Source organism: Oratosquilla oratoria, unplaced genomic scaffold, assembly GCF_046742065.1.
Source record: "Oratosquilla oratoria isolate Oo_2021 unplaced genomic scaffold, ASM4674206v1 SCAFFOLD60, whole genome shotgun sequence".
In the NCBI taxonomy this organism is placed as follows: domain Eukaryota; kingdom Metazoa; phylum Arthropoda; class Malacostraca; order Stomatopoda; family Squillidae; genus Oratosquilla; species Oratosquilla oratoria.
The window spans coordinates 312,501-340,050 of record NW_027467724.1 but is presented as its reverse complement, the minus strand read 5'-3'; the positions used below and the strand labels follow the sequence as shown (position 1 = coordinate 340,050).

General features: G+C 42.2%; 1 protein-coding gene across 1 annotated transcript in view; it reads right to left on the bottom strand.

Annotated features, from left to right (window-relative positions):
• Positions 1 to 870: 870 nt before the first annotated feature.
• Positions 871 to 27,550, bottom strand: part of Rpn3 (regulatory particle non-ATPase 3) — a 27,124-nt gene continuing 444 nt past the window's right edge. The window contains exons 2-10 of the mRNA XM_076182393.1: positions 24,902 to 25,129; positions 22,645 to 22,761; positions 15,252 to 15,372; positions 14,451 to 14,601; positions 12,187 to 12,387; positions 11,909 to 12,025; positions 10,465 to 10,653; positions 7,005 to 7,187; positions 871 to 1,476 (exon numbers count right to left, since the gene is read on the bottom strand). Of these exons, the coding sequence (XP_076038508.1) occupies positions 1,399 to 1,476; positions 7,005 to 7,187; positions 10,465 to 10,653; positions 11,909 to 12,025; positions 12,187 to 12,387; positions 14,451 to 14,601; positions 15,252 to 15,372; positions 22,645 to 22,761; positions 24,902 to 25,129 (1,385 nt within the window). The 3' untranslated portion in view covers positions 871 to 1,398. The remainder of the gene's footprint in view (positions 1,477 to 7,004; positions 7,188 to 10,464; positions 10,654 to 11,908; positions 12,026 to 12,186; positions 12,388 to 14,450; positions 14,602 to 15,251; positions 15,373 to 22,644; positions 22,762 to 24,901; positions 25,130 to 27,550) is intronic.

The window sequence follows — 27,550 nt, the reverse complement described above, 5'->3', positions numbered from 1 at the left end:
GTGGGGTCGCCGAATTTATGGTGGCCTTGCTGTGGATGTGCTGTGTCTTGCGACACTGCTTCTGACCCAGGGCAGTGGACAGGATGCAGGGATGACCCATCATCCAGGAGGTACCAAGATGAGAGGGAGGGAGGAGGGTGGAGGAATATGTAGGCAATGGAGAGGGTGGGAGTGGTTTCTATGCCTTTTTCTTTTTGGCTACCCCCCCATGTAAGGGAGAAAAAGCCTTTGGTATATGTATGTATTAAAGACTCCTCCTAGTTTATAATAGTCCCTAAAATAATAACTAGGTAGATAGAATTTGCTAATACTGAATACACACTAATGTGTTCTTTTCCATTTCAAAGAACTTGTTAGGTCAGCTAAACCCAATTACACAAAAATTGTTCCAAGTTCACTGAAAATAGGGCATTTAATTATTGTATACTTTACCCGTGTGTCACAATTTATGATGATGATGATATGGTTTAACGTCACAAACTCCTCCCATTGGAAGGCTAGGACGGTGCCCCTTTCAGAGGACTTTGTCACAATTTATGGATGAATGAAACAAAATTCCTCATTCCACATATTTTATGTAAGAAAATTAATTACATTCTTCATATAATTCCTACAGGATTTTCCTTTACAGCCTCATCCATACAAGCATCCAGGAGTGAAGTTTTTTCAGTGATGGACTTCCCTCTTTGTTCTGTAAACACGAATACCACCGTTTTGTCTGCAAAGACAGTCACCAAGCTCTTTTCTCACATGTGTTTGAAAACACTGTATGCTTGTGTGGACGAGGCTTAACAGTATGGAGACCGAAAGGAGAGCAACATGAAGTTGTACGAAATTTGGGAATCTATGATACATTGGCCTATGATGAACTTATCTTTTTTTTTTTTTTTTTTTTTTTTCTTTTGGCCAATGACTTATTATTCAACAGGGTAGGAGATGACCCTAGGAGTATCCTGACTGATCACAATTATCCTTTATCACCATGAATCTGTTGAATAAAGTCATTTTGTGTTTGCCTGGAAAAAACCTACAATGAACATCATTGTGTCTTGATGAAATTCATGTTCTGATATTAACTTGGCCATACTTAGATACTGCAATGTTCGACAATAAATACAAGTGTGTACAAAAACACTTCCAAATCTATGTAACAATCCTGATTACAGTAACTAGTCATGTCTAAAAACAATAGCTCTCACCATCAATATTATAAAGCACAAAACACATTTGACTTAAATCTTGTACTCTTTCCAATCTTACGAGCTTTCATACAAAAAACAAAAACCACTTTCCCTTGACAGTTTGCTTGTGGCCTACCCTTTCCATATGAGGACTCGCAAACAATAATCCTATACTAATTCTCCTCTCTTAAGCTACCCAGGTTTGCAGCAATTCCTCCTAAGGAAATCCATCATCCTCTTCTTCAGCCATCTCCTTTGCCAGTTCCAAGTCCTGCTGTTCTCGTTCTCTCCGTTCCTGAAAGGCAAGGTCCTGTCAGCTTCCGAGTACTATCCAGTTTCTCAGAACAAGGAGAACAGGAAGGAAGTATTCTTGAAATCAAGGGTGGATGAAGTGGGGTCTTAGTACTTAATACTTAATATGCATTAGGTATGCACGTACTCTGGGGACCTTGCAAATTATGAAATGTACACATTATCTCTTGCGACACTGCTTCTGACCCAGGGCGGTGGGCAGGGTGCAGGGATGACTCCGTCATCCAGGAGGTGCTCAGATGAGAGGGAGGGTGGGAGGGGTGTGGAGTGTATTTAGGGATGAAATGGGTGGGAGTGTTTTTATGCCTTTCCCTTTTTGGCTACCTCCCTTGTAAGGGGGAAAAAGCCTTGGTATGTGTATGTATGTACACATTATCTCAGTAATATAACCAAGTCCCAACAATTCTAAGGGTATCATTAATCCTTTTATATGAAGAATGTTAATGATTTATAATTACAAAGTCATTAATGGACACCCTTAACTCCTTCCTCTCATGTGATGTACCTCATAATTTCTCTCTGGTTAGTGCCAAATAATTTATTTATATTGTGGCGCATTTAGAAATTGACCGACAGAATTTCACCTGTCTGTCCCCTGAATAGAATTGAACATGAACCATAACAAGATGTATTATTGAGTCAACAGTCCTTACTATCTATATACCAAGGGCAATTTCTCCATTAAAAAAAAAAAAAAAAAAAAAAAAAGGGAGGTATCCAGTCAAGGCACATGCCCACTCCTACCCATTCCACTCCCATCCACCACCCTAGTTTCCCTCTCATTTTAGCTCCTTGTGGATGAAAGGTCATCCATCTCCCCTGCCCATTGCCCAGGTTAGATGCAATGCAGCAAGACAGTACAACCAGGTCTCTTAATCCAACACTAAACAACTGCCACTTGTGCAGACGTTTGGGTTCGGGACATGAACCCCTTCAGGAATTGGTGTTTCATGTCCTGGGCCGATTCTCAAAGTGGGTTATGTCCTGGGCCCAAACATACAAGTGGCAGTTGGCAAGTATTGAATGAAGAGATCTTTGTGTACATCTAAAGAAACACCATGTGAGAACAGAGCCTTTATTATATGACATTTTGCTTGGTACAACTTTACGAAGTACATAGTTGTGGTACACATATCTGAGAATAAATAGAAAGATCATTGGAGCCTAGAGGTTGAGGATGAGAGCAATTGTCCGTGTACAGGTAATTTGTTCACTGCCTATGAATGAATATGAAAGGGGAAGAAATATGGTGTGTGTGTGTGTTGGGAAGGGGGGGGGTGGGGGTGGATTTGTCCACTGGTGATGGACAAAACAACGAGAGGAAAAAGGTGTGGATGGCAACTAGGGATAACTTTCCAATATTGTGTTGGCAACTGGAGGCAAAGAAATCAGGTGGTTTGGAATAGTAAACATGCCTCTATCTTGTTTAAAGAACAAATGACCTGCACATAAACAATTGCTCCCTCTCCTCCTCCTCAACTTTTCCAAGGCTCCAATGACTTCCCCCATCTTCTCAGATCTTCCTATTTATTCTGACATATGTACCATGACTTGATAAAGCTATAACACGAGAGATGTTGTACTACACACATAAATATACCAAAGGCTTTTTCCCCCCTTACAAAGGAGGTAGCCTAAAACAATAAAGGCATAAAATCCACTCGCACCCATTCCATCCCCACATACTCCACTCCTATTCACCCTCCCTCCCTCTTATCTTGGCTCCTCCTGGATGACAGGTTATCTCTGCATCTTGCCCACTGCCCTGAATCAGAAGCTGTGTCACAAGACAGTGCACATCCAGAGCAAGGCCACTTCATTTAATCGGTGACCCCCCCCACACACACACACACTAACACACCAATCCCCTCATGCAGAAATGGAGGGGATGGGAAGAAATCCCTTCGGACTGCATCAATTTATTTTTCACGCATTCTCCCTCACCTCCCATCCCCCCTCATGCATCACAGCATCATCCATACACAACCATTCTCCATTCACCCCTATCTTGTCTTCTCCCATTCTTCCTCAACAGACATTCCCCTCTTTCCCAATGCCCCTTTTACCCCATCCATCCATCTTACCCTTGGTCATCACCTCACATTCACTCATACCTCTGCCTTCCACACCTCTTTTACTAATCTTTCTTCATCCATTTTTTTCATGTGTCCAAACCACCCCAATACTCTTTCATCCACCCTATCTCCTAACTCCCTTACCACCCCTGTTCTAATCCTCACCTCCTCATTTCTCACTCTATCCAGCCTAGTAACCCCCATCATACTTCTCAGACACCTCATCTCAAACACATTCAAACTCCTCTCTTATGTTCCATGTGCCCCATACAGTGCTGTTAGCACAATCACTCCTTCATACAATCTCCTCTTAGCATCCATTCCCAAATGTTTATTACTCATTACATTTTTTAATCCACCAAGGCATTTACTCACTTCTCTCAATCTACATTCTACCTCCACCTCCACTCCTCCCTTTCCTGCCACATTTGCACCCAAGTATCTAAAACTATCCACTTTCTCCAGTCTCGCTCCTTTAATACTCTCTTCCAGTCTGTTGCCACTTTCTCCATTTGTTACATTTCATCACCTTACTTTTACCTAAACTTATCTTCAACTTTCTTCTTTCGTACACCTTACCCAAACTGTCACTAATTTTCTCAATCCTTCCTCTAATCCTGCCACAAGCACAGTGTCATCAACAAACAACAACTGGCTCATCTCCCACTTTTCTCCATTTTCTTTAACCATCTCCATCCCCAAACCATTACCCTTGCATTTACTTCGCGCACCATGTCATCCATGTATAAATTGAACAGCCAAGGCGACATAACACATCCCTGGCGAAGTCCCACCTTTACCTCAAACCACTCACTCTCTCCATTTCTGATTCTAACACAAGCTCTACTACTCTCGTCAAAACTCCTGACTGCTCTTAACAGCTTTCCTCCTATCCCATATTCTTGTCTTACCTGCCATAAGCCTTTTCCAAATCCATATAGATCCAAAAATCATCCTTACCTTTTCCCAAAGCTTTCTCACATATCTGCCTTACCACAAAACTCTGATCTATGCAATCCCTACCTGTCCTAAACCCACACTGCTCCTTACCAATTACTCCCTCTGTTCCTCTCCTAATCCTCTCAATCAAGATCCTCCCATAAGCCTTCCCAACTACACTTAAACTGATCCCTATCAAACTACTACACTCATACTTGTCCCTTTTCCCTTGCAAAGTGGAACTATACAGGCACTCCTCCAGTCCTCCGGCACTCTACCCTATCTCCAGCAAACATTAAATAACCTCACCAGCCAGTCCACCATCACTGTATCTCCTTTTTTTAAAAGACATTCTGCATGACACACATCCAACCCAGGTGCCTTTCCTGCTCTCATCATTTTAACAACTACCTTCACCTCATCTTTCCTTATTTCTCCTCCATTTTCCTAACTCATCAATCATTTTTTTTCTTGGCACTTCCAAATGCAACTACCTTTCCTTCCCTATCCTCGTTCACATTTAGCAACTCTCTAAAATACTTTGCCCATCTTCCTCTTACTGCCGTCTCTTCCGTTATCATCTCTCCATCTGAACCTTTTCTTCTTTACCTGATTTGCCTCTTTTTCTCTTAATTTCTTTCCAAAACATCTTTTTGTTACTTTCAAAATTCTGTCATATGCTTACCCCACTTCACATCTGCTCTCCTCTTTGCCTCCTTTATGCTTTACTTCTCTTGTCTTTGCACCTCTAATATGATTCTCTCATCCTATTTTCCATCCTTTTTCTCCCTTAGAGGGGAGGGAGAGAAAAAAATTGCCTGACCCATATAACTTATACCTATTCTTCCCTTTATTTTAAGTCTCATTAATTTGGACACCTCAGCAACAGAATTCTTAAAACAATGTCAAAAATCCTGAAAAAATAAACTAAATAGAAATAAAAATAAGTTATCTATGGAAAACAAAGAATTCAAATACATTGCCATACACTGAACATGAGCAGAAATGGCAACATTGGTGAGTAAACAAAGCTTCAAACTTTATATTCAGACCATATCTGACCTCTGGTCAGTTCTATCTATATACATTATTTTATGTAAAAATTACATATGGTTAGGGTAAAATTCCAGAATCACACAAATACATATACTTAATCCCTTCACTACGGGCCAAAATCTTGTGGGCAGCATTAGCTGCCAGACGTGCGATGTTGCGTCATAATACTTGCATTATAAAAAATAAAGTTACCGCTGTATTGTTCATTCTCTTTCACCCGTGAATTTTGATAACCATAGAAAATATGATGAAGCCAGTTTACAGAGTATGGGGGTCACGCAGGTACAACTACAATAAATATAATCAAGACGCCGATATGGCAGCCTCGCATACCCACTTGCTCCTCATGACGCCTACGTAGGCGTCACCGTATGGAAGGGGTTAATATGAAATCTACCATGTCCAATTGCTCCTAACATATCCTAACCTAATCTAATGTAACCATTACATAGTATAAATAGAGCTTTGAAATTAAAAAATGAAAGTAGTGAAAAATGTGTGTGTGTGACACTGGAACACTACTGACATCTCATGTCCACCCTGCACATTGGTGGCCTTAGGTTTGTAAGTTCTTAGCCATGGTTGGTTTATAGTTGAGGTTAAAATCTCAACTTCCTATCAATCAAATGACATGAAATTTAAAGATTTGAAAGACAAATGTTCAATCAATGTAAACATTGATCAAATAATGTATCAAACTGTATATTTGTGCTATATCTGACCTCTGGTTGGCTTTGGTCAGTAATTAGGGATACCACTATAATAGCAATGGAATTATCACTTATCCAGCACACTCTTCCTACCATGCATGCCTGATAAACAAGACTCGACTGTACCACAGTGGGCTCCACCATAAAAGCCTATCCTCAGAAAATACCTAACACTCAGTCTTTTTTTTTTTTTTCAGATAAGCCTGGAAACTTGTCAAACTAAAAATTACTTCTAAATAAATAAAAATTGTATGCAAAGAAGGCTTTATTTTTTCATGATAATCCAAATGTACAACATATCCAAAATATTTCTAAAGCAAATGTTCCTATACATTCACCACATTAACCACTCCCTTCAATGATGAGTTTTCCCTGAGCCACTGGAACCACGAAAACAAAAGAAGCTGATATATCAACATCATATAAAGAATAATATTCCTGACCACTAAAAATTTCATCTGACACTTTAGGCCGGCCACACACGTGCAGTTTAAACTGACAGTTACAACTGTTCAGTAACTGTCAGTTGAAACTGCATGTGTGTGGATATCTCAGTATCACTGAGATACCCAGACATATGCAGTTTCAACTGACAGTTATAACTGAAGAGTTGTAACTGTCAGTTTAAACTGCACATGTGTGGCCAGCCTTATGCTATACTAGCTGCAAACCTAGAGCAGCCCAGTCCATATAACACCTCTCCTTCTCTCCACCACCTTTTGTCACCTCACCTCAGCACTTTCGAGGTCCTTGTTGTATGATTTAGGAGGATACCGCATAGCCTTAACACTCTGATTGTGGATGTTGAGACAGAATGAGATGCGCTGGTGGAAGACAGTCTGTGGCTCCCGGGTGCAGTACACATCCACAGTCTCCTTGCTCTGCATGTAACCTTGTTCATGATCAATCACAGCCTGCAAAAAAATGTACAATGAATATCAATTCACAAAACTCTTAAGATCACCACTAACAACTCCTTCATTTTGATGATGGCCTACATCTATTTTCTTTTGATTCGTATCACATAAGAGTCATTGAAGAGCCTCCCATATGCTGAAAGGATCCACCCCCCCATAAAACCCTTCATCGTAAAAATGCCTTTATTCATTTAGGGATAGATCCAAGGCACTGTCAAACTCTGCAACCTCAAGTGTATCAGCTAACACAGGTCATCAAACTTTTTTCACAGCAGGCCAGATAACTGAGAAGACAAGTGTGGGTCACATATTTTGCTTGTGTGTGTGTGTGTGCGTGTGTGTGCGTGCGTGTGTGTGCGTGCGCGTGTGTGTGTGTGTGTGTGTGTGTGTGTGTGTGGTTGTGTGTGTGGTTGTGTGTGTGGTTGTGTGTGTGTGTGTGTATTCACCATGGTCTTTTGGATCACATGTTGGACTCGTGATTGACAGATATTTCCGTCCCGGAAGAGAGCTCCGAGCTCATATGACCGATCTATGGGTAATGCTGTGACCTTACACGCACACACCCTCCAACTCCCCGCCCACGAGAGTTGGAGTAACCACTCAAAGCACAGCAATACTGAAATTATTTCAGCCCTGGGCAGGATTCAAACCCGGACCACCGTAGTGACAGTGGAATCCTCTACCAACTGCGCCACCGAGTCGTGTGTGTATGTATTTACCTAGTTGTATTTTACAGAAGGGGAACTACACTTGTGGTGTCCCATCTCTGTATCTTATATACATACATATACAAAGGCTTTTTCCCCCTTACAAGGGAGGTAGCCAAAAAACAAAGGCATAAAAACCATTCCCACCCATTCCATCCCTATACACACTCCACTCCCCTCCACCCTCCATCATATCTTGGCACCTCCTGGATGACGGGCCATCCCTGCATCTTGTCCACTACCCTGGGTCAGAAGCAGTGACTCAAGACACAGCACATCCACAGCAAGGCCACTTCATTAAATTGGCGACACCCCCTTTCTGTCCCCCCCATGCAGAAAAGAAGACGGGGAGAAATCCCTTTGGGCAGCATCAAATTTTTCTCATACATACTACCTCCCCCCCCCTCCCTCCACCCATTCCACCTCATGCATCACATCATCCATAAACAACCATTTTCCATTCACCCGTCTTCTGTCCTCTCTCGTCCTTCCTCAACAGACATTCCCCTCTTCCCCAAAGCCCCCTTCACCCCATCCATCCATCTCATCCTGGGTCGCCCCTCATGTTCACTCCCTCCACATCTGCCTTCCATACCTCTTTTACTAGTCTTTCTTCACTCATTCTTTCCATGTGTCCAAACCATCCTAATACTCTTTCATCAACCCTATCTCCCAACTCCCTTATCACCCCCGTTCTCCTCCTCACCTCCTCATTTCTCACTCTATCCAGCCTAGTAACCCCTATCATACATCTCAGACACCTCATCTCAAACACATTCAAACTCCTTCTCTCTTCCTCTCTTATGTTCCATGTTTCTGCCCCATACAGTGCTGTTGGCACAATCACTCCTTCCTCTTAGCCTCCATTCCCAAATGTCTATTTTTCATTACACTTTTTAATCCACCAAGGCATTTACTCGCTTCTCTCAATCTACATTCTACCTCCACCTCCACTCCTCCCTTTCCTGCCACATTCGCCCCCAAGTATCTAAAACTATCCACTTCCTCCAGTCGCTCTCCCTTAACCCCTTCATGCCGGGCCCAAATCTCGTGGGCAGCATTCGCCGCCAGACGTACAATGTTGCGTCATAATACTCGCATTATAAAAAATAAAGTCACAGCTGTATCGATCGTTCTCTCTTTCACCCGTGAATTTTGATACATACATATACCAAGGCTTTTTCCCCCTTCCAAGGGAGGTAGCCAAAAAGGGAAAGGCATAAAAACACTCCCACCCATTTCATCCCTAAATACACTGTTGAATGTCTGTTGAGGAAGGAAGGGAGAGGACGGAAGACAGAGGTGAGTGGAGAATGGTTGTATATGGATGATGTTGTGACTGCATGAGGAGGAATGGGCGGGGAAGTGGGGGGTGGGGTAGTATGTGTGAGTAAATTTTGACGCAGCCCGAAGGGATTTCTCCCCGTCCTCGCCTTATATGCACAGGGGGACGGAGAGGGGGGGTCGCCGATTAAATGAAGCGGCCTCGCTGTGGATGTACTGTGTCTTGCGACACTGCTTCTGACCCAGGGCGGTGGGCAGGGTGCAGGGATGACCCGTCATCCAGGAGGTGCTCAGATGAGAGGTGAATTTTGATAACCATAGAAAATACGATGAAGCCAGTTTACAGAGTATGGGGGTCATGCAGGTACAACTATAATAAATATAATCAAGACGCCGATATGGCAGCCTCACGTACCCACTTGCTCCTCATGACGCCTACGTTGGCGTCACCGTATGGAAGGGGTTAATCTCTTCAGTATGGGCCTTAAATCTCGCGGGCAGCAGCCGCTGCCAGCCGTACGACGTGTCGTAATAATACTCGCATCATAAAATATAGTCACCGCTTATATTAATCGTTCTCTCTTTCACCCATGAATTTTGATAACCATAGAAAATGTGATTTAAGACAGTTAAGAGAGTATGTCATTACGCAGGGGCAACTACAATAAATATAATCAAGACACCGATATGGCAGCCTCGCGTATCCACTTGCTCCTCATGCCGCCTACGCATGCAGCACCGTATGGAAGGGGTTAATGCTCACTTCCAGTCTGCTGCCACTCTCATCCCTTGTACATCTCATCACCTTACTTTTACCCACATTTATCTTCAACTTTCTTTTTTCACACACTTTCCCAAACTCTGTCACTAACTTCCTCAATCCCTCCTAGTATTGGTTGGTCAATGAAATGTCATGTTTTGCTGAATGATGTCTGTGTTATATCAGTATGGGACCGTTTCTATGTCATTGGCTGAAAGCAGTTTAAGGGGAGCTATCGCCAGCTCCCAGCTTTCCTTGTGTTTACAGATGAAAACACAAAGTTGATAAAGATCTTGAGCCCAGTCTGGAGAAAGAGTGTTAGCCCTCCTATACAGGATGAAGAAACATTAAGTGGGCATAGCAAAAGACTGAGGACAACAGGCTGCTTGAAGAATGTAAGGAGGTATAGCTTTTCAGAGAAGCATCAATATGTGGAACAAATTTGAAGAAATAATACAGACACCACAAAGCAAACACACACTTCTGCTTACAAACCTAAATAAAAAATCTTAGCCCTCCCTACCTCAATAACACCATCCCTGATGGCTTTGGCTACAATGAACTCAGCATCTTCCCTTGAGCCAAGCATAAGCTTCTTTGCCACATCTGCAAGATGTACTCGGGAGTACGACAGGGCAATAGACCTCAAGCCAGTCTTGATCACATTGTGGCGCAGCCGCAGGATCAGCATGAAGGTATGGTCCTCCTGGAACTGTGGGCACAAGAACAGGTTACAATGTGTCATTCCATCAATAGCAAACCACATTATCTATTCTGTTAATCTAGCTTCATGCTATATGTATTCTAGTTATATTTTTACAAAGTACCCTATATATTTGATTGTGACTATGATTTCTGTTTATTGTTCAGAGTAAGTACATGTTTGCTTTAAGACAAGAACAGAAGAGAAAGAGGAGGGATGAAAGAACAGAGGGAGAGAGAAGTGGGGGAAGAAGAAACAAAAGGCAGGGAGATAAGAGCAGCAAGACATTTGTATGTTGGCAGTGAAATTCAGGGGTGGGGGGAAAAGAAAGAAAGAAAGAAAGAAAGAGAGAGAGAGAGAGAGTGTGAGTGTGAGTGTGAGTGTGTGTGTGTGAACAGTCCCCACATGTGTATCTACACGACATTTTGGCTTATAGTATCGTCGCTGCAGAAATGGGATGGACAAGGAATTTATATGTTGGGTAGAAACAGCTGGCCTTTGGCCTTATAATACTAGGGTGTAGATTAAGTCCATATTATGCCTGTACTACAAAAATTTGTATCCTCATGAAAGCACACCCTTGGCCCTGCCGACCCACGTTTCGGTGAGGCTGGGTCCTTTGCTACTTTAGCGTACCCCGACTGTGTATATATGGAGCCAGGTTTTGGGCTCCAGAGGCAGTTCTCTACAGCACTTGTAACTCAGCAGAGTGCAACCCAAGGCCTCGTGGTCAACCTTCATGGTCGGGTAGCCTCTGAACTCGACCGCCAACCCAGCCTAGGTCAACATTCGTACTAACCATAATAAAGCCAAGAATCTCACTTGAGCTTTATTCACTCCCTCGTCACCATAGTCCAAGTAACATTCATGCAATGTTACAAGAGAAAGAGAGAGGGGGAGGGGGGACAAGGGTAGGGAGGGGTGAGGGTGGATGAGGGAAAGAGAGAGTAAAGGGTGAGGGAGGATGAAAGGTGAGGAGGATGAAGAGTGATGAAGAGTGAGGAAAAGTGAGGAAGAGGTAGGTAAGGGGTGAGGGAGAGTGAGGAAGAGGTAGGTAAGGGGTGAGGGAGAGGGAGGGTGAGGGAGAGGGAGGGTGAGGGAAAGAGAGGGAGGGTGAGGGATGAAGAAGGGAGAGGGTTGAGCAAAAATGAACAAAAATGGATGAAGGAAAAAGGAGAAGGATGGTGACAGAGAGGAAGAGGGCAGGTTCTGGAAAAGAGAGAAGGAGAGTGAGGGAAAGATAGAGGGAGGGATGGAGACTGACTTTAGTTTTATATTCCTTTAGAACATCATTGAAGTGTTGCAAGTTTCCAAGACGCACAGCCTGGGTCAACTGGAAGTATGGAGTCAGTGGCTTTCGCATTATGGCCTCCCTGAACACCTGAAAAAAAGTACACAGCAAAAACATTAAAAGAAATTAAAAGTATAAGAAAAACTGGTTACAGATAAATATCAGATTCACTTTATTTCTTTCCGTGATAATCGTGCTTTGGTCTCAGTATATCTCATGCGGCCTAAACAACTTCACCTGGCTTAACCCACCTTTCTATCTGGAATATCACCCAGAAGAAGTTTCACTACTACAGCCAGCTTCTGAACAGACTGCCTGAAGCCAATGGCAGTCTGTTGGGGAGCTTTACGCAAGGCCTGGATAAGATGTTGGTAGGCCTCAGAGTATCCCAGCTGTACTCCTTTAATGCGTCCCATGTAGTAATGGTACCGAGCCAACTCGTTGTTGTTAGCCTGAGGAATGATAAAAATATTACAGCAAAAATTGCTATAGCTTCCAAGTATCTATGGCATAGTGTAAGACTAATACAAACTTGTGGTATAGTGTAGGACTAACACAAACTAGAGCAAGGGCAGAGCGCTGCGTGCCTGACCCCCAGACAAGGACCCCATTCATAGACCTATCAGAGGTCCTATTCATGTATGAGTGCTTACAGCACCTAACACCTTCGCCCACGGCCAGTTGCTCTGTAGAACTCTTGGGTACTTGAGCTGCCCCCTCTGTACGCATAACTTACCGATTAATAAACCCACTAACCGTACCATCTGTTTCACTGCTGCCCCTTGCAACATGCTTGCAACCAGTATCCACTCACACAAGTTCAATGCCCACTAACTGGAAGGCATGTACTGTGCCAATTTACATACATAAAAACCTATACCAAGGGCTCCCCTTACAAGGGAGATAGCCGAAGTTAAAGACATAAATCCACTCCCACCCATTTCATCCCCACATACTCCACTCCCATTTACCTTCCCTTCTTTCCTTGGCTCCTACTGGATGACAGGTCATCCCTGCATCTCACCCACTCCCCTGGGTCCAAAGCAATGTAGCAAGACACAGAACATCCACAGTAAGGCCACTTCATTTTATCAGTGAGCCCCGTCTCTGAACCTTCATGCAGAAAATGAGAAGACGAAGAGAAGTCCCTGTGGGCTGCATCAAAATATAACTCTCAAAAACTCCTTCACCCCCCCCCCACATCTCCCACCCACTCCCTTCCATGAATCACAGCATCATCCATATACAAACATTCTCCCCTCATCCCTATCTTCTATCTTCTCCCTTCCTTGCTCAACAGACATTCCCTTCTTTCCCAATGCCTCTTACCTCATCCCTCCATCTCATCCTAGGTCGGCCCCTCATGTTCACTCCCTCCACCTCTGCCTTCCACACCTCTTATACTTACCTTTCTTCACTCATTCATTCCATGTGTCCAAACCATCACAATACTCTTTCATGAACCCTATCTCCCAACTCTCTTTCCACCCCCTACTCTCCTCATCTCCTCTTTTCACACTATATCAGGCATTTCATCTCAAACACATTTAAACTCTTCCTTTTTTATGTTCCATGTTTCTGCCCCATACAGTGCTGTCGACACAATCACCCCTTCATACAATCTCCTCTTAACATCCATTCCCAAACATCAGTTTCTCATCACACTTCTTAATCCCCCAAGGCATTTACTTGCTTCTCTTAATCTACATTCTACCTCCACCTCCACTTCTCCCTTTCCTGGCACATGTGTCCCCCAAGTATCTTAAGCTATCCACTTCCTCCAGTCTCTCTCCTTTAACCACTTCAGTACGGGACTTAAATCTCGCGGGCAGCAGCCAATGCCAGCCGTATGACGTGTCGTAATAATACTCGCATCATAAAATATAGTCACGGCTTATATCGATCGTTCTCTCTTTCACCCGCGAATTTTGAAAACCACAGAGAATGGGATTCAGGGCGCATTTGGGAGAATGTAAAAACACAGGGCCGACTACAATAAATATAATCAAGACGCCAATATGGCAGCGTCGCGAATCCACTTGCTCCTCATGACGCCTACGTGTGCGGCACCGTATGGAAGGGGTTAATACTCACTTTCAACTTGCTGCCATCCTCTCCCCTTGTACATCTCATCACCATATTTTTACCCACATTTACCTTCAACTTCTTCCTTTCATTGATGTAGTACCAACAGAAAATCAGCTGCGCCAATCTAAATTGCCCCAGCTATAATCACCAGCACACAGAATGTACTGAACACCTCATTCTATAATGCCCCACACTAAATCTATCCTGATAGCAGCACAACATAACATCCATGAGTGAAACATGTGCTAAATCATAAGTTGCTGTCAGTTACTTAGGGCCCATGGGTCTTCTGTAAGTGGGACCTGGGTCAAAAGACGGACTTGGGCAGCTAACAGGCTATTTTATTTTTCTATGTGGCACCTCTCCAGTAAGGAAGGGCTTACCATCTCAATTGACCTTTACTATATTAGGAAGTACTTTCACTTACTTGGGTTGGGAACTCTAATTTCCCAATAAGTTTCTGAGCCTGGTCATAGAGGGAGTAATGAAGATAGTTCCGTAACAGACAATTGATGAGGACAGCCTGACCCTCTTGGTCTTTACGTAATGTGGCATGGCAAAGACGGTGATGCAGGAACCTGTAAGAGGCACAAAGTTTAGGTCTTACATACAAATTTTACTCTTCAGACACAAATAGAAATAATTATTCATCTTACTAGAAAAAATAGATATTACAGTTACATAACTAAACCAAAAGGCCCTTTACCCCTTATAAAAGGGTGGCTTAACCCTTTGGCAGGTTAATTTCCAAAAATGTGCTTCAAAACAATTCCCCTTAACCTCTTGAATTGCAACAATGCCAAACACTCAAATTAAAATTCCTGCATGTTTCTAGAGGCGGTAATATTGGTGTAAAACTAGTCTGGTCAAAATTACAAAATGTGAGGCCTGATATCCCACAAAACTGAAAAGTGTATTGGACTTAAGTAGCACCCATAATGTTACTGCCATAGATTGTACCCTATATCAAGTATGTGGAGGTGCTGTGTCTTGTTGCATTGCCTGACCTGAGTAGTATGGAGGGGGACAGGAAGAGCCACTTCATCCAGAGTTAAGACACGAGGTACAATGGAAGGGTTTTTGGATGACTGTAGGATGGGTGTTAGGTGGGTACATATTTGGACTTGGTCACCCTGATTATAAGCTGAAAAAAGGCCTTTTGATATCTACATATGTGTATGCATAACTATAATCCTAATGTTCTTGTAACTTCTCAATTCAAACTTACTGTCTTATATCTTCTAGTTTATTGTTGACCTCATAAACTCTGGAGTGGTAATAATAACATCGTGCAACTAGCAGGTCCATCGTCCGTCTCGACTGTCCTGTCACCTTTGTCATCAAGGCATCTGAGGGAAATATAAACAACTTCAAATACCAAGTATTATATTGCTACCACATACAAATATATGTCAAGTTATAGTGCAGTTTTATTTGTCTGTTGAGCAAGGAAGATTAGGGATGAATCAAGGATGGTTGTGTATGGATGATATTTTGTTGCAGCATGAAGGGATCTCTCCCTGTCTTCTCTATTTTCTGCATGTGAAACAAGGAGCAGTTTGAATTGCTCCTGCTCCTCAAACTGCTTCTGACCCAGGGCAGTGGACAAGGTGCAGGGATGACCCGTCATCCAGGAGGTGCTAAGATAAGAGGGAGGGTGGAGGGATGTGGAGTGTTCAGGGATGGAATGGGTGGGAATGATTTTATGCCTTTTCCTATTTGGCTACCTCCCTTGTAAGGGGGAAAAAGCCTTGGTATATGTATGTATGATGAAAAAAGGAGGGCGAGATGCAGGGTTGACCTGTCATCCAAGAGGTGCCAAGATAAGACGGAGGGAAGAGGGTGGAGGAGAGTGGAATGTGATGAGGATGGAATGGGTGGGGGTGGTTTTTATGCCTTTGTTTTTTGGCTACCTCCCTTATAATGGAAAAAAAAAAAAAAAAAAGCCTTTGGTATATGTATGAAACGAGGAGGTGGGTCACTGTGTAAACAAAGCAGCCCTCCTGTGTCTTACTGAATTGCTTAAGACCCAGGCAATGGGTAGGAGCCAAGGATGACCTATCATTCAATAGGAGCTAAGAGGGAAACGAGGGTGGTGGGAGTGGAGTGGGTGTGTGCCTTTGACTTAGCTACCTCCCTTTTAAGGGGGAAGAAGCCCTTCATATGTGGCAGGAAAGGGAGGAGTGGAGGTGGAGGTAGAATATAGATTGAGAGAAGTGAGTAAATGCCTTGGTGGATTAAAACATGTAATGAGAAATAGACATTTGGGAATGAAGGCTAAGAGGAAATTCTATGAAGGAGTGAGTGTGCCAATAGCACTGTATGGGGCATAAACATGGAACATAAGAGAGGAAGAGAGAAGGAGTTTGAATGTGTTTGAGATGAGGTGTCTGAGAAGTATGATAGGGGTTACTAGGCTGGTTAGAGTAAGGAATGAGCAGGTGAGGAGGAGAACAGGGGTGGTAAGGGAGTTGGGAGATAGGGTGGATGAAAGAGTATTGGGATGGTTTGGACACATGGAAAAAATGAGTGAAGAAAGATTAGTAAAAGAGGTATGGAAGGCAGATGTGGAAGGTGTGAACATGAGGGGGTGACCTAGGATGAGATGGATGGATGGGGTAAAAGAAGCTTTAGGAAAGAGGGGAATGTCTGTGGAGGAAGGATGGGAGAAGAAAGAAGATAGGGGTAAATGGAGAATGGTTGTGTATGGATAATGCTGTGATGCATAAGAAGGAGTGGATGGGGGTTGAGGGGTGAGGGAAATGTACGAAAATTAATTGACGAAGCTCAAAGGGATTTCTCCCCATCTCCATTTCTGCATGTGGGGACGGAGATGGGGGGGTTCATTGATTTAACCCTAGATTGGTGGAGGTGGCGCGCGCTGGCGATTCCCGTGACCACTGTATCCAAAAAGATACACAGAATAAAAAATTAAAATAAAATATATGCGTGTGTTTTTTGTCCATTTAAAGTTACTATAATATAAATATAGGGTTCGTAGAGTCCTGCTAATACAAAATTAACGTAATTCCAAAATAAAAAATGACAACTATGAACAATTGAAAAAAACTTTGACAGAAAATCAAAGGATTGAGATTACGTGTTCCTGAGCCTAATATAAGAGGAACTTGGTAAAAAAAACATTATAACAATGACCTACATATGTCCATTCATCTCATACAAAACCTTTAAAACCTCAATTGTACAAAAAAAACTTCGTCATGACTAAATGAATATGGGTGATTTTGGAAATGAATTTTTATGTGTAATGTGTAAAAATAATGCATGTACTTATTTTTCTTTTATGAAATTGTGTTTCTATGTGAAACATATATTCTTTGTATGAAATTGCACTTACATAGAGACGGAAGTGGAGTGTGAGAGGGGGAGGGGGGGGATTGGTGCGTAGGCCTATGCACTGAGGGAGAGGAGGTAACCGGATGTGGAATTTAGAGGGGGAGGGGAAGACAGGATGTAATGACAGCACTCAAATCCCTATGAGGACCTTCTAAGCATTCAATAAATGTCTCTGGCGACGCAAAAAATATAAATAGGTGATATTGCGAGCACTGTGCCACCTTGGCCCTCTGTCCTAGAACCCTCATTTAGTCACGATGGTTATATTATTACTTTCATTTATTGTCACCGACGTATTATCACAACCATGTTGAAACTCATGAGAGTTTACATGCTGTGCTAACTCATCTTCAGTGTAGTATATAGTACGTTTCATTTTTGGTTTCGACAACCTAAAATGAAATTGAAAAAACTATATAATGACAATTCCTTCTCTATTATAGAGTTGTGTATACAATTATAGTATTTTTTTCTACCTATACAATACAAAATTTTTGTTTCTAAGCTACCATGTGAAGATATATAATGATTTGACTTTTCCCATCTGACGTCCACAAGCGTAGCATATCCGGTAGGAACTGGACCAATCGGATACACACTACCTTATAGGGGCTATATTATGTATCCAGATGGGGTAAAAACACCCTTAAAAGAAAAAATATAATAATTACTGATAACTCAAACAATAAAAGTTACCACATAGGCATTATTGTGGACAAAAAAGCCCGCGAAAATTTAAGCGCGAAAAGTGTGTATCCAATTGGCCCCGCTCCACCAATCTAGGGTTAATGAAGCAGCCTTACTGTGGATGTGCTGTGTCTTGTGACACTGCTTCTGACACAGGGCAGTGGGTGAGATGCAGGGGTGTCCTGTCATACAGGAGGAGCCAAAATAAAGAGGGAGGGTGGTAGAAAAGGGTGGAGTATGTGGGGATTGAATGGGTAGGAGTGGATTGTATGCCTTTGTTTTTTGGCTACCTCCCTTTAAGGGGGAAAAGCCTTTAGTATATTTATGTATTCCCTGCACTACACTGATCAAGTTTCCAATGAACTTGCTTTTTTTTTGGTGTGAAACCTTCAAAATCTGCCATTATTAGTGTACATACGTATACCAAGGCTTTTTCCCCCTTTACAAGTGAGGTAGCCAAAAAGAAAAAGGCATAAAACCATTCCCACCCATTCCATCCCTAAATACACTCCACCTCCCTCCACCCTCCCTCTTATCTTAGCACCTTCTGAAAGACGGGTCATCCCTGCACCTTGTCCACTGCCCTGGGTCAGAGGCAGTGTCGCAAGACACAGCACATCCACAGCGAGGCCGCTTCATTAAATCGGCAACCCACCCCTCTCCGTCCCCCCATGCAGGAAAGGAGAAGACGGGGAGAAATCCCTTCAGGCTGTGTCAATTATTAGTGTATATACAACAAAAAGACTGATATAAACAAACTAGGATTAATTTTGATCTTGTTTCCTATAAAGAGTGACTTCATAGTTAGAATCAGCAATATTTTCCCTCTACTACCTAAATAGCTTTGCTTTCCCCAGTCCATCCAATGGACAAGTATTTTCCTCTGGCTTTGTAAAAGGCAAATCTATGCACACCGCTTTACATTGCTGTTGTCACCACTGTCATGTCGTGACGAAAACTATTTTCTCCCTCCTCTCTCCCAAAGTTGGAACCAGCAATGTCTTGTCTCTATTGAGACCCTGAAATAGTGTTGTTGCCCCCCCCACCAATCAACTGGCATTTCCATTTGGCTTTGCCTTTTAAAGGCAAATCTAGCAGTGTTGTGTTGTCACCACTGTGTGTGTGTGTGTGTCTGTCTATATATATACATACATACACCAAGGCTTTTTCCCCCTTACAAGGGAGGTAGCCAAAAAGGAAAAGGCATAAAATCATTTCCACCATTCCATCCCTGTATACACTCCACACCCCTCCACCCTCCCTCTCATCTTAGCACCTCCTGGATGACGGGTCATCCCTGCACCTTGTCCACTGCCCTAGGTCAGAAGCAGTGTCGCAAGACACAGCACATCCACAGCAAGGCCGCTTCATTAAATCGGCGACCCCCCTCTCCATCCCCCCATTGCATAAAAGGAGAAGACGGGGAGAAATCCCTTCGGGCTGCGTCAAATTTTGCTCACACATGCTACCTCACCCCCCCATCTCCCCGCCCATTCCACCTCATGCAATCACAACATCATCCATATACAACCATTCTCCATTCACCCGTCTTCTGTCCTCTCCCGTCCTTCCTCAACAGACATTCCCCTCTTCCCCAAAGCCCCCTTCACCCCATCCATCCATCTCATCCTAGGACGTCCCCTCATGTTCACTCCCTCCACATCTGCCTTCCATACTTCTTTTACTAGTCTTTCTTCACTCATTCTTTCCATGTGTCCAAACCATCCTAATATTCTTTCATCAACCCTATCTCCCAGCTCCCTTTCCACCCCTGTTCTCCTCCTCACCTCCTCATTTCTCACCCTATCCAGCCTAGTAACCCCCATCATACTTCTCAGACACCTCATCTCAAACACATTCAAACTCCTTCTCTCTTCTTCTCTTATGTTCCATGTTTCTGCCCCATACAGTGCTGTTGGCACAATCACTCCTCCATACAATCTCCTCTTAGCATCCATCCCCAAATGTCTATCCCTCATTACACTCTTTAATCCACCAAGGCATTTACTCGCTTCTCTCAATCTACATTCTACCTCCACCTTCACTCCACCTTTTCCTGCCACATTTGCACCCAAGTATCTAAAACTATCCACTTCCTCCAGTCGCTCTCCCTTAATGCTCACTTCCAGTCTACTGCCACTTTCACCCCTTGTACATCTCATCACCTTACTTCTACCCACATTTATCTTTAGCTTTCTTCTATCACATACTCTCCCAAACTCTGCCACCAACTTCCTCAAACCCTCCTCCGATCCTGCCACAAGCACAGTGTCGTCCACAAACAACAGCTGGCTCACCTCCCACTTTTCTCCATTTTCTTTAACCATCTCCAATCCCTGACCCACTACCATTGCATTTACCTCTAGCACCACCCCATCCATGTATAAGTTGAACAGCCAGGGCAACATAATGCATCCTGGACGAAGTCCCACCTTTACCTCAAACCATTCACTTTCTCCATTTCTAATCCTGACACAAGCTCTACCACTCTCATAAAAACTCTTGACAGCTCCTAGAAGCTTTCCTCCTATCCCGTATATCTGCATAACCTGCCACAGTGCCTTTCTGTCTACCCTATCATAAGCCTTTTCCAGATCCATAAAAGCCCAAAAAACATAATTACCCTTTCCTATAACTTTCTCACATATCTGTCTTACCACAAAGATCTGATCTACACAACCTCTACCTGTCCCAAATCCACACTGCTCCTCACCAACCACTCCCCCTGTTCCTCTCCTAATCCTCTCAATCAAGATCCTCCCACAAGCCTTCTCAACTACACCCAACAAGTTAATCCCTCCGGAACTACTACATTCACACCTGTCCCCCTTTCCCCTGTAAAGAGGAACTATACAGGCACTCCTCCAGTCCTCCGGCACTCTACCCTCTCTCCAGCAAACATTAAATAACCTTACCAGCCAGTCCTTTATATGGGGGGACGGAGAGGGGGGGTCACCGATTTAATGAAGCGGCCTTGCTGTGGATGTGCTGTGTCCTGCGACACTGCTTCTGACCCAGGGCAGTGGACAGGGTGCAGGGATGACCCGTCATCTAGGAGGTGCCAAGATGGGAGGGAGGGTGGAGGGGTGTGGAGTGTTTTCGGGGATGGAATGGGTGGGAATGATTTTATGCCTTGTCCTTTTTGGCTACCTCCCTGGTAAGGGGGAAAAAGCCTTGGCATATGTATGTATGTACCAGCCAGTCCACCATCACTGCACCTCCCTTTTTCAGACATTCTGCATGGCATCCATCCAGACCAGGTACCTTACCTGCTTTCATCATCTTAACAACTGCCTTCACCTCATCCTTCCTTATTTCTCCTCCATTCTCCTCACTCATCACTCTCATTTTCTTCGGATTTCCCACTCCAGCTATCTTTCCCTCCCTATCCTCCTTCACATTTAGCAACTCCCTAAAATATTCTGCCCATCTTCCCCTTACTGCCTTCTCTTCCATTATCATCTCTCCATCTGCACCTTTTACCTTTTCTTCTCTACTTGATTCACCTCCTCTTCCTCTCTTAATTTCTTTCCAAAACGTCTTTTTTCATTACTTTCAAAATTTTCTGTCATACTCTTAGCCCATTTCACATCTGCTCTCCTCTTTGCCTGCTTTACCTTTTGTTTTACTTCTCTTTTCTTTTCTTTGTATCTCTCATATGACTACCTCGTCCTATCTTGTAACCAATCTGTGAAAGCTCGCTTCTTCTCTTCTACAACCTTCTTTGTTTCCTCATCCCACCATTCACTACCCTTTCTTCTATTTCCTCCTGTCCTTCTTGTTCCACATACCATCCTTGCACACTTCATGACTCCCTCCTTGAACCATCCCCATTCCTCCTCCACACCTAGCTCTACTGTATCCTTATATATATATATATATATATATATATATATATATGTATGTAATGTATGTATATATATATATATATATATATATATATATATTTATATATATATATATTTATATATAATATATATATATTATATATATATAATATATACATACATTACATATACATATAAATCAAAAAGCCTTTTCCCTTATAAGGGGGATGGCTGAGCCAAAATAAACCCACCCTTTATTTATTCCACACCAATCCAAAAACCCATTCAGTGTCCCATCTTAGCCATCTTAGCCCCTCATGGAGGGAGGGTGGAGGGGTGTGGAGTGTTTTCGGGGATGAAATGGGTGGGAATGTTTTTGTGCCTTGTCCTTTTTGGCTACCCCCCTGGTAAGGGGGAAAAAAAGCCTTGGTATATGTATGTATGTATGTATGTATATATATATATACATATATATATATATATATATATATATATATATATATATATATATGTGTGTGTATATAAGAGAGAAAAAGTTCAGTATGTTCTACTGTTTCTGAAAACACTTGTCAATCTATGACACTCTGCCAACATAATGCTCACAAACCTCATTCAACAAGTACTGAAAGGCTTCAACCTATTTCGAGTCATGTTCTTTTTCTTGCTACTACCAAATAATTCCAATCAGAGGGTTGTACCTCCACACTGATCTGATCGGCATTTGTGGTAAATATGCGAGAGACCACTTACCTGAAAACTTGACTGCATCCTCCTTCCTGCTGGTGTCAAGTAGACGCAGCAGAACCAGTAGGTGGATGTATGTATCTACTTCCATAAGCAGTTGACCTCTAACTCTGCTTGTTGTGCCTAAAACAATAGGGTAAAAACGTTCTTAATTCAATTAAAGAGCTAAATAGTTGAGATAAAACAAAATTATCACATGGGGAAAAAGATTGATTATCACCTTTCTTCCAAAATAAAGTGCCTTACATCAAGTGACCCATTTTACAGAATTTGCTCTCACTGATTCCATTCTTAAATTGAAGTATGAACCCCAAACTAGGATTTGAACAACTCATGAACTCCACAAAGTCCACAAAAAAGGGGACAAATGTGTGTGGGATTTCAGAGGGATCAATTTGAGTGCAGTTGGGAAGACTTATGGGAGGGTTTTCATTGAGAGGATTAGGAGAGGAACAGAGGGAGTAACTGGTGAAGAACAGAGTGGGTTTAGGAAAGGTAGGGGTTCCTTGGATCAAATTTTTGTGGTAAGACAAATATGTGAGAAAGCTTTTAACAAAGTGTAATGATGTTTTCTTGTGTTTATGGATTTGGAAAAGGCTTATGACAGGGTAGAAAGGAAGGCACTGTGGGAGGTTTAGCAGATATGGATCATAGGAAAGATGTTAAGAGCACATGCCTGACTTCACCAGGGATGTGCCATGTCACTGTCACTGTTCAATATGTACATGGATGGGGTGGTGCAGGAGGTAAATGCAAGGGTAATGGACAGGGGATTGCAGACAGAAAAGTGGGAGGTAAGCCAGTTGTCATTTGCTGGCAACACTGCACTAAAGGCAGGATCAGAGGGGGATTAAGGAAGTTAGTGGAGTTTGGGAAGGTGTGTGAGAGGAAGTTGAAGATAAATGTGGATAAAGGTAAGGTAATGAGATGTACAAAGGGAGAGGATGGCAGCAAATTGGAAGCAAGTATTAAGGGAGAGAGGCTGGAGGAACTGGATAGCTTTATATAATTGGGGTCACATGCAGCAGGAAAAGGAGTAGAGGTGGAGGTAGAATGTAGATTGAGAGAAGCAAGTAAATGCTTTGGGGAATTAAAAATTGTAATGAGAAAGATATTTCGGAATGGATGCAGAGGAGATTGTATGAATGGGTGATTGTGCCAACAACACTGTATGGGGCAAAGACATGGAACATAAAGAGAGGAAGAGTTTAAATGTGTTTGAGATGAAATGTCTGAAGTATGGTAGGGGTTACTAGGTTGGATAGAGTAAGAAACAAGGAAGTGGAGAGCAGAGGTGGAAAAAGAGTTGGGAGATAGGGTTGATGAAAGAGTATTGTGATGGTTTGGACACATGGAAAGAATGAGTGAAGAAAGATTAGAAGTGTGGAAGCCAGAGATAGAGTGAACACAAGGGAACAACCAAGGATGAGTTGGATAGATGGGGTAAAAGGGCCGCTGAGAAAGGAGAGAGGAGAAGATGGGGTGAGTGGAAAATGGGTGTGTATGGATGATACTGTTATACATGGGAGTGGGTGGGGGGATAAAGGGAGAAGGGGCTAGGGAGTGGTTATGTGTGAAAGATATTTTGACGCAGCTTAAAGGGATTTCTCTCCGTCTTCAATGTCATTGCATAAGGGGAAGGAGAGGGGAGGTCACCGATTAAATGAAGCGGTTTTGCTATGGATGTGCTCTGTCTTCCTGCATTGCTTCTGATCCAGGGCGATGGGCAAGGAGCAGGGATGATCCCTCATCCAGGAGGAGCCTAGATGAAAGTGAGGGAGTGAGGGGTAGTGAATTGGTGGGGATGAAATGGGTGGTAGTAGAATTATGCCTTCTGACTTTCGGGGCATTCTCTGTCAGATCAACAAGTGCCTAACACCCTCATCTCTCCAATTTTGCTGAAATTTTGTTTATAGGTAGTTTTAGGGCCCAAAACACAATTTTGAAATTTTAAGGTCAATCTGAACAACTGTTCAGGAGATATGACTTCATATATTTTAAGGTCATGCGAGAGGTCGCGAACATTTGTCAAGCAATAACTAGGGTAACAAGTCATACATATAACAAAGGCTTTTTCCCCTTACACAAGTCATAGTTGTATAAATGTATATATTTAGAATCAGAAAAAGACCAGGAATCCAAATATCAGAATTTTAGAACTCTAGGTTGAAAAATATAGAAATCCCACTTTAGCAAATATTTGACTGCTTGGACTTTGGCATAAGATACAGCCTACTGTACCATAATGGGGATTAAACCATACCTGTAGTCGTTGCTGTGTCTGTGTCCATGGGTTCCTCCACATATTGCAACAGGTGGTCTTTGTCTGCCTTGTGTTCACTCTTGCTGTAGTAGGCAGCAATGATGCGTCGAAGCACTGTGGGTGTAAGCTTGCGGCGCGTCGTGGGCAGGGCTCTCAACACACGTAGCATAAAACGTGGTTCTTTGCTCACCACGCTCCTCTCCACCAGCTTCAGATGCTCCTTCAGATCTAGTGAATTTGTATTACAGATTAACCACAATTACTGATACGATTCTTAGGTAAATATAAATTTCACCTACTTAGGTTTTCTTTCAATGTTGGGATGGAACAACACTTGTAAATGGCATGCACATTTCTAGCCCACTAATCTTCATTTTCAGGTACATAAACACAATATGATAGGGGAACAGGCTAATTGGTTGTGTATACTTTTGAAACATTAGTAACAACAGATTTCCCACTGAAGTATTCCATTTTACCTTACTGGAAATGGTGGAATGCCAAGTATATCAAATATACATACATACTGTGCATTTTTATGCTTGATGTATCATGTTTTCTTGCCACTATCAAACTGAATATAGCGTCTTGTTCTAATGTCATGGCTATTTGTTTCTCTCCTGTCACTATTTTCTGATTATACACAATTCCAACTGCTGATTGCATTATGTTTTCTATTACACCTTTGTTCATTTGTTTTATCTAAGGAAAAAGTAGTTTGCACATGCAAGAAATTGATTGGGAAAGAAAAAATGCTTATTGTCATCTGTAATCCTAAAATGGTTACAGCCCATCTTGTGGTCATTTAACACCTTATGTTTGATTAAACAAGCCTATCTTAAGATGGATCTGCAATATATGTATGTATTTAACGGTAAAATTTTACTTTCGACCATTGTTGGAATATAGCAATACAAAATTAAATAGTAATTTTGTAAATTAAAATGTATGAACGTAATATGCAATTTTGTGTGCGGAAATGAAAATAAAAATAGTTGCTAAAACAGATTTCTTAAGTAACGAAGTCGTGTACTACGAATGGTACGCCATGTTTGTTATGGTAGATTCCGACGTCGGAGAAATGAAAGGACGATAAATTTGTCTAAACTAAAGTAAACTAAACTAACCTAACCTAACTGGTAAAATTTTACTTTTGACCATTGGAGGAATATAGCCATACAAAAGCTGAGAGAGTGGTTGAAAAGCCCGCCAACGTCTCTCACGACGACGACGACGACGACCAGCCGGATGATATCTAATTTGCAGGTAATGATTTATTAAACACAGGTTAGGTTAGGTTAGGTTAGTTTAGACAAATTTATCGTCCTTTCATTTCTCCGACGTCGGCATCTACCATAACAAACATGGCGTACCATTCGTCGTACACGACTTCGTTACTTAAGAAATCTGTTTTAGCAACTTTTTTATTTTCATTTCCGCACACAAAATTGCATATTTCGTTCATACATTTTAATTTACAAAATTACTATTTAATTTTGTATTGCTATATTCCTACAATGGTCGAAAGTAAAATGTTACCTATTTAACCCCTAGAATGCAATGATGCCTATGTAGGCGTCATGAGACGCAAGTGAGTATACAAGGAAGCCATCGTCCTGATTATATTTATTTTAGAGTTGTAGCGGAGTCAACCCCCATATTCTGTGAAGAGGGTTATCATGCTTTCTGTGGTTATAAACTTTCTGGGTCAAAGAGAATGAGTATAACAATTGTAACTTTAAATAATGTGTGTACTGTGATGCATCATCATACATTTAGCAATCTAATGTGTGCACAAGTATTTGACTCATTTTGAAGAGAAAAACACACATGTGCGAGCGTGTGTATACATACACACATATACATTTATAAATATATATACAGTACTCATCAAAAGTATGCAGCAACCTACCCCTTGCACCCACATATTTATGACGAAAATAGAAAGGCATTTTTTGAGGTGAAATTATGTACATAGAATGTATCTGGTAACCTCTAGCTGTCATGCTGGGCCAACACAACGGAACATAAGAATAAAGGAGACTGCAAGAGACCATAAGCCTACACTAGGCACTTCCATGTCTATTACCACCTGTCATCCCCATCCATAAAGTTGTCTAACCATTTCTTAAAACAATCAATAGTGTCAACACTACATGGTTATTAAGTCTATTCCATTCATTGGCCACCCTATTTGTAAACTGTATCACAGCACCTTTTTTGCTTTTTATTTCTGCTCACAAAATTGCATATTACATTGAAACATTATAATTTACACAATTAATTATTAATTTTCTATTGCTATATTGCACCCAGGGACAAAACTAAAAATTGACCATTATTAATTTCCGCCAAGAATAACATATTATATTTTCCAAAGTGAAAATTATTTTCTATTATATTGCATAGATGTGCAATTCTAAAATTTTATCGAAATGGTTGAATATGCAACCAGTGCCTAATAACTTTTACAAGGTGTAGCCTAGGGTCAACTGGGCCAATGGGCTCACAGACTTGGCCCATTGTTTTTACATTTACTTGACCAAGTTGACCCAGCATGGTAATGGTTAGGTTTAGATTAGGTTAGGACTTAGGTTTGGTTAATTACTATAGAATAGTGCATAAGTTCATAACCTTCCGTCTGACGAG